The 8,038-nt window shown below is 30.1% G+C and overlaps 1 protein-coding gene across 1 annotated transcript; it reads right to left on the bottom strand.

Annotated features, from left to right (window-relative positions):
- Positions 1–3,302: 3,302 nt before the first annotated feature.
- On the bottom strand, positions 3,303–6,744 carry LOC114172386. Its single transcript, XM_028056874.1, has 6 exons — positions 5,925–6,744; positions 5,216–5,845; positions 4,720–4,777; positions 4,380–4,640; positions 3,915–4,286; positions 3,303–3,477 (listed from the first exon to the last, which is right to left on the bottom strand). The coding sequence occupies exons 1-6, from the start codon at positions 6,742–6,744 to the stop codon at positions 3,303–3,305; spliced, it is 2,316 nt and encodes a 771-aa protein (XP_027912675.1).
- Positions 6,745–8,038: the final 1,294 nt, after the last annotated feature.

The raw sequence follows: 8,038 nt of genomic DNA, 5'->3' as shown, positions 1-8,038 counted from the left end.
ATTGACTGTTGCTAGGAAGAAAAATAGTCCTTATGATTTCTGTTTTTGTATTATTGTATCAGGCTCGTAAAAGGAAATTGGGCTTGTTAGAGGAGGAAGATGACTCTAAGTTGCTAGAGGATTCTAATAAAAATACTAATGATTTTGGTAATGTTGTTGTCGCAACCTAAATTGTGACGGAATGACGAACTAAAAAGAAAGGATTTGGAAAAAGAGATTAAAAGTCGCCACCATAGTTTATTCTGGAAAACCATAAGAATAAAATAAAGTCTACGAAAACCAAATTTAGGGTCCGAGAGTCGGTTACGCGTAGGGAAGGTATTAGCACCCTACAGCGCCCACCCAAAGGCAGTACCTTTAATTAAATTTGTAAAAGAGATGTGTTTATTTAAATATTTATTTTTCCCATAAATAAGAAAATATTGAACAAAATCATTTTTTGAGTGAAAGGGACCCCCGACAAGGGTTAAAACCTTGGTCCTACATATTCTCATTAAAAATGAGAAATCAGGGCTACGTAATTCTTTATAAAACTATTTGAGAATGATTTGGAAAACCTTTTGATTTTTGGAAAGTGAACCTGACAAGGACTTGCCCTGCTCCTACGTATCTCCATTCACAATGGAGAATCAAGGATCACGTAGTTCTTGATAAAACTTGATTAAAATATTTAATTCTTATTGTTGTCTTTTGACATTTTTGAAAATAAGTGTCATGCGACGCGTGCGCCCAGGTTGACACCAAAATATTTCTTTGATTTTTATATTTTTAAAAGGAGTGTCGTGCGATGCGAGCAGTCGAGTAGACACCAAAATCATTTTAATAATCTTGTATTTGAAAAAGGAGTGTCGTGCGCAAGCGGTCCATTAGAAACCAAAATCATTTTAATAATTTTGTATTTTAAAAAGAAGTGTCGTGCGACGCGGACGGTCGATTAAACACCAAAATTATTTTTTTATAATTGTTGTATTTTAAAAAGAAGTATCGTGCGACGCGAGCGGTCGATTAGACATTAAAACTATTTTTTATAATTCTTGTTTTTGAAAAGAAGTATCGTGCGATGCGAACGGTCGATTAGACACTAAAAGAAAAAATAAATAAAATAATTTCAAATTTTATTTATTCTTATTTTTATTAATTTTGAAAATTATTTTAATTTTTATTTCAATTTAAAATATTTTTTATTATTTTTGAAAATGATATGATTGAGATGTGATATTTAATAAAATAAAAAGGTAAAATTGAAAATAGAAAATGAAAGTGCATAAGTAAATATATGGGTGCAATGAGAAAAACTCCACACATAGGAATGAGGTGCACATAGAAGAAATACATGGTGCATAAAGTAAACACATCCTAGCCTAAAAAAGGAAATTAAAGAGTGGGGTGTGTGCTTAGTGAAAACGCGTGTACATAAGGTGAAATAAAACTAAATGTACCGGGTGTGGTGTTGTTACATTTTGGAGTGCATCAAGTAAAGAAAATAAAAACAAATGGTCCAATTATAAAACATATTTGCATAGGTGTGTGAATTAAGTTATGGGGGTGCACGAAGAATTAAAGAATATGCCCAATACCCTAAACCTAAATCAAACTATTCTTCCAGAAAGCACATCACCTAAAACATATTATAAATCAGTTTTGATTGTGTTTTATTAACATCAAAGTTGGAGATGAAAATAATATTACCAAAATAAACGAAACTGAGCAAAAATTGTGTAACCTGCTATGCGCAAAACTTTTTCGTTCCCTTGTGTTTGTTCTTTAATTATCGTTGCCACTGAATTGTCTGATATACACCTTTGAATCTTTTTTCTGGGTTATGGCTCTCAATTGAATTGAAATGGAGATGAGTAAATTAATGTTGATATGAGGATGAACTTTTATGGACGAAAATTGTGAGAAGATTCTATTATAGTGAATCTTCTCCTTTTCTCCCCTCAAAATGGCATTTCCTCCCTCTATATTAACGTGTTCTTTAAAAACTGATGGAAGTTACTGCTATCAAAACATCAATTGTTCCCTTCCATTAATCAAAACTGTTTTCCCCCTTTTTTTAATTTTTAAATTTTAATTAATTAAATAAAGAAAACGTAAAAACAAATGAATTTATTTTAATTCAATCTTTAATTTGAAAACAAAATCTCTTTTTTTTATTATTATTTAAAAATAAAATAAAAAATAAAATAAAATAAAAATTTAAAGAATAACTTTTTAATCAATTTTATTATTTTTTATGACAATTTATTACCACTTATTTTTTTTGGATATTTTGGAAATAATTTTTTAATAACCTGGACGAATTTGGGTATTGACAGCTGCAAAGACCAGAGATGTGCATTTATGTTGTCTTTCTAATAACTCTAAAATATCATATATATATTTTCCTACCTTTCTTTTTCTATTTCTTAGGAAATCTTTTTAAATCTCGTGTATATAACCATATTCCCATATTCACCCACGTAACAATATATCTTTTCAATAAATCCATTTAACAAATAATCATCATTTATAACTCATTTATAGTGCAATAATTACTTTATATATCCTGCAAAATAATCTCTTATCTTTCATATTCTAAAACATCATTTAAATAAAATAAATCTTTTAAAATAATAAACCATTACGTTTCTTATAATAACTTTCTAAATAATGCTTTTTAAATAATTAATGGTCACTTAAAAATATTTAACACCTTTTAACAATATCTCATAATATTTAACGACATATATCTAATATATTTTTAATTAAATAAATTTTAAACCATTTTGTCTTTTACCTTAAATATTTATTTAATCTCATTTATTTGTTTGTATAATTATTATAATTTTTTGAATCTCATATTCTCTTAACAAATAAATTTTTCGTCCTAAAAAATGAAATTTCTAGAATGCATTTTATACAAAATACAAAATATTTTAAAACTGTACAAAATAAAATTAATATTTTAAAACATGAATTTGATCATATAAAATCATATTATTAGTATCTATATATAAATATTTATACAATTGTATAATTAGTTATTAAATTAAATAATTAGTTATTGTAATATATATATATATATATATAATTTATACATAATTTTATTTATTAATTTAATCACCATTAGTAATCATATTATTAATAATAATATTATGAATGAAAAAATAAAAATAATCGAAACTTCCTAAAATTTCCAAATAATATTATAATATTATTCAGTATATATAGTTATCATCCATAACATTAAATATATGCTATAAAACATAACAGAAACATATTCGTATATATTTATATATTTATTATGTACATATAATGGATCATGCTTCTACTAATATACGCCGAAATAGAAGATACATAAGAATTTCAGTCATTGATCCACTTGGCCATGAAGCCTTACGCTTTTTGATGTATGTTTGAACTTCTTGATCATTAAGGGTATCTTCCATTGAGCTGGCAGCCCATGAAACTTTACCTCTTGCCCTTATTGTACCACTGTAAGAAAATAAAAACATAAACAATTTAAATAGTGAACTCAATCATCAAGGGACTCTTGTCTAGGTTCTTCTCTTGTTTCTTCTTCATCTGTTAAACTTGCATCAATGGTTGTTCCAGGTACATCGTCCCTAAACCAAATATTTTCATCTTCATTAACAGTAAATTGATCAAACATTGGACTTCTTAATTAATCATCCAAGTGCTTTTCCACATCTTCATTCTCTAGATCACCATATATATCAAACAAATCTCTAAGGGTGGTGTTAGTAACAACATGCCAATCATCATTTGGGTCCTTTGTATAATACACTTGCTTTACTTGAGATGCAAATACAAAAGGATCATTTTCATATATCAACCTCCGAAAATTTATAAGTACCAATCCAAAACCATCTTGTTTAATTTGAAACCAATGACATTTGAACAATACAAACTTGAAATGTTCGTAGTAATCCAATTCAATTATGTCTTTCAAAACTCCATAGTAGGTAACATTTTCTACCAACGGATTTTCATCTTTCTTGTTTCTAAACTTGACTGTAGATGAAACAACCATAACCCCTGAATTTTGTGTTTTTCTTTCACGACTTTCAATGACAAACTTGTAGCCATTTATTGCATATGCAGAAAATCTTCTCGCAACTGTATTTGGCCCTTTAGACAACCATTTAACATCTTCACTAACATCTAAATTCCTTACTCGATCTTCAAACCATTCATGAAAAGTAAGACATTGATCTTTAGCCTTATTCCATTTTCTTGTTGAACCTTGACGATTGTGACTGAAAACAAATTCTTCATGTTGCCTACATAAAAAAATTGAATATGCTATATATGTTAAGTAAACTATAATAAAGTGTAGTAATAATATGTATTCTCGAGTATGCATATCTTCTTACTTGAGAAATGGTTTGATAGCTTCCGAATTGAATAACACATATCGATGAGCTTGCTCCCATGTAAGAGGATCCAAACTTGTCATGACTCCATCTCCTACAGGACCATCTAAACTCCTTGTTGGTTTATTGAATTTTGTTTGGATATCGTCATCTAAGTACCTTGAACAAAATGTCAAACATTCATCTGCTATATAGCCTTCTGCAATAGAACCCTCTGGATAACGTCTATTATGCACACAGTTCTTTAACTTAAGAAGAAACCTATAAGCATAAAAGTATAAAACTTAAGTACAAATATAAGAAGAAACCTACAAAACCACAAAACTATAAATCAAATTACCTCTCAATTGGATACATCCAACGGTAATGCACGGGTCCTGTAATTCTAGCTTCGTATGCTAAATGTATTGATAGATGAACCATTATAACAAAAAAAGATGGAGGGAAAATTCTTTCCAATTCGCAAAGAATCAATGCAATTTCAACATCCAAACATTCAAATAATTCAACATTGATAACTTTGGAGCATAAAATCTTGAAGAATGAGCTTAACTTAATTAAAACTCTTGCGACTTCTTTTGGTAAATCTCTTCGTACTGCTATTTTAAGTAAGTCTTGCATCAGAATATGAAAATCATGACTTTTAAGTCCAAGAAGTTTTTGCTGCTCAAGTTGAACACAATTAGAAATATTAGACCCATAATTTTCTAGAAGCTTTACTCCTTTCAAGATGCCACAAAAGATATCCTTTTCTTTTGATGAAAGAGTAAATCGTGCAGGTGGTAACAATTATTTATTTGGTTCTATTTCTATTGGGTGAATGTCCTGCCTTATACCCATCTTTACCAAGTCAAGGCGAGCTTTGATATAATCCTTTGATCTCCTATCTACATTCAATAGTGTTCCAATTACATTTTCACAAATGTTCTTTTCGATGTGCATTACATCGAGGTTGTGACGGTGCAAATTAGTATCCCAATATGGCAACTCAAATAATATACTTTTTTTGGTCCATGGATCAACATTATTTCTTTTCCTCTTTTGAGGATTTCCAAATAAATTCTCTCTTTCGCCAATTTTTTCCAATATAGTAGAACCTAATAATGGAACTGGAGCAACTCTAAATTCTTCATAGCCATCAAAACCCTTCTTATTTTTCCGCCATTTGTGATTGGAGTCCAAAAATCTACGATGACCCATGTAACACATCTTTTTACTTTTTGGCAAGTACTTGGACCATGTATCATAGTTACACACAGGGCACGCCAACTTTCCACTAGTACGCCAACCTGATAGCATAGCATAGGCAGGGAAATCACTCACAGTCCAAAGTAATGCAGCTCGAACATTAAAATATTGCTTACTAGAGGCATCATAGGTTTCAAATCCTTTCTCCCATAACTCCTTTAGCTCATCAACTAGAGGTTTTAAATAGACATCTATGCTACTTTTAGGGGAAGAAGGACCTGAAATAAGTAAAGATAACATCAAATAAGGTTGCTTCATGCAGGCCCATAGATAACATCAGAACAACCGGCCAAATACTATATTTGCTACTCATTGTCTTATATGGATTAAATCCATCACTTGCTAACCCAAGCCTCACATTTCGTGGATCCAATGCAAAATCAGGATGTAGTGAATCAAAAGTTTTCCAAGCAAATGAATCTGCAGGATGCCTTAATTTTCCATCATTAGTACGGCCCTTCTCATGCCATTTCATTGAATCAACAGTTTTTGATGACATATATAACTTCTTGATCCTCGGTTTAAGAGGAAAATACCTCAACACTTTGGCTGGAACCGGGGGAGAAACTACCTTGCAAGAAACTTTCTTCTTAAGATTTAGACACCCTCTCTCTTTATATCTAGAAGCAATACACTTGGGGCATGTATCTTCATTCTCATGCTCTTTCCAAAATAGGATACAATAATTAGGACAAGCATGGATTTTTTCATAACTACAACCTAACTCTTTGATTATGTATTTGCAATCTTGGAATGTTACTGGCAAAGAAGAGTTTTCAGGAAGCAATTCTTTGAGCAATAGTAGTAACGCACTAAATGATACATCGCTCCACCCATAAAGGTTCTTAATATGGAGTAAACGAACAATGATTGATAGTTTTGAGAATTTTTTACAACCCGGGTATACTTCTTGACGAGCATCACGTACTAAATTGTAAATCCTCTCCATTTCTACATCAAACTCTTCGTCTTCATCCAATATGTCATCAAAATCACACTCAGGCATCATGAAAGTATCCTCTAAAAGTTCATCCAAATTATCATGCATATTAGCCTTTCCTTTATCCACTTTTGAAGATCCACCTTCCCCATGAAAAATCCATTTTATCAAATCCATCACAAATTAAGTGTTCATACACTTCTGCTCGGTTACTCCAACAACAATTATTACAATTCTTGCACGGACATAAAATTTGATCACCTTATGCTGCATTACTAAATGCAAAGTCGAGAAACTTGTTTAAACAATCTAAATACTTGCCAGAAGATCTTGGTTGACACATCCAACTCTTGTCCATGACTCTGGTTTTCTCATTAATTTTCCTTGATAATTGTTTCAGCTACTGTTAAGATAATTGCTGTAAAAAACATAATTGAATTAGATAATTGTTTCAACTTTGTGGTCCAAAAAATATATCACTCAAAAAATCAATATAAGAAAGAATTAGTATTATCTTCAACTTAAAACAAACATACGAAAATCAATTTATAAATTTTATTCTTTATATATTATTCAATTTTTTTATTTTATTTAATATGACACATAAACTTACATCTAAATTTTGAACAAAATATAATAAACAAAGAAGAAGAAAATCATTGACAATTTTTGGGCATCATAAAACAGTCTTCTTATATGATTGTAAAATAACAAATATGAATTTCTTTTAGGTAGAATAACAAATTGCTACAAAACCCAGAAAAAGGGTTCAACCTTACACATCATGTGTACAAACAAATTTTCCCCTATGAAGCATAGCATCCAATATGGCCACAGATCTCAAAGATACCAAATTGCCAATAGCTTCATGACCAAATGATACAATAAAAACAACACTATATACAAAACAGAACTGGTAGAGGCCACGAGGGACTTTGTTGTCATGTCACAAAAGTATAAAGCAATGACTTCATCTACAAATTAATCAAAATATCATTTAGATTAAAGCAAAACCTGATCATCCAGTTGTCATTCTTATAATTTTAATTAACTACACCAAGGTTTCTTAATAAAACCTGTCTAATCTAAATCTCACAAAATGAGGCTTTTTATTCACATTTTAAACCAGACAAGATCCAATCCTTACTTATGTTGTTGCCTTCGTGTTCTTTAATATCAAAACTAAAATTTTGTTTGAAGAGTTCAGAGACGAAAGTTGTGATTAGAAATAATGGTTTAGAAGTAACTAATAATTTCTTGGCAGGGTGCATAATTATGTTGCAACACTTAATTCCAGCTTGCAGGCAAATTGGAGACAAGAAAAGTTATTATAGTTCATTCTTAAAGTCACCGATTGTTCTATCTATTAAAAATCAGGTGTATATATATAGTTGTATAGTTAAATATTAAAAAAAGGCATTAATCAGTTCCTTCTATTGGATAGGAAAATAATTTGGCCAATCATAAGATC

This window comes from Vigna unguiculata, unplaced genomic scaffold (assembly GCF_004118075.2).
Source record: "Vigna unguiculata cultivar IT97K-499-35 unplaced genomic scaffold, ASM411807v1 contig_535, whole genome shotgun sequence".
In the NCBI taxonomy this organism is placed as follows: Eukaryota; Viridiplantae; Streptophyta; class Magnoliopsida; order Fabales; family Fabaceae; genus Vigna; species Vigna unguiculata.
This window is presented reverse-complemented; position numbering and strand designations above follow the sequence as displayed.

Excerpts from the sequence above, each read along its gene's own strand:
- LOC114172386 (XM_028056874.1), bottom strand. The coding sequence starts at position 6,744 with ATGGATTTGATAAAATGGATTTTTCATGGGGAAGGTGGATCTTCAAAA. Across the intron at positions 4,778-5,215 it reads CCTTGACTTGGTAAAGATGG|CATACGAAGCTAGAATTACA; the intron begins GTATAAGGCAGG and ends CAATACATTTAG. Across the intron at positions 4,287-4,379 it reads GCTATCAAACCATTTCTCAA|GCAACATGAAGAATTTGTTT; the intron begins GTAAGAAGATAT and ends TTTTTTATGTAG.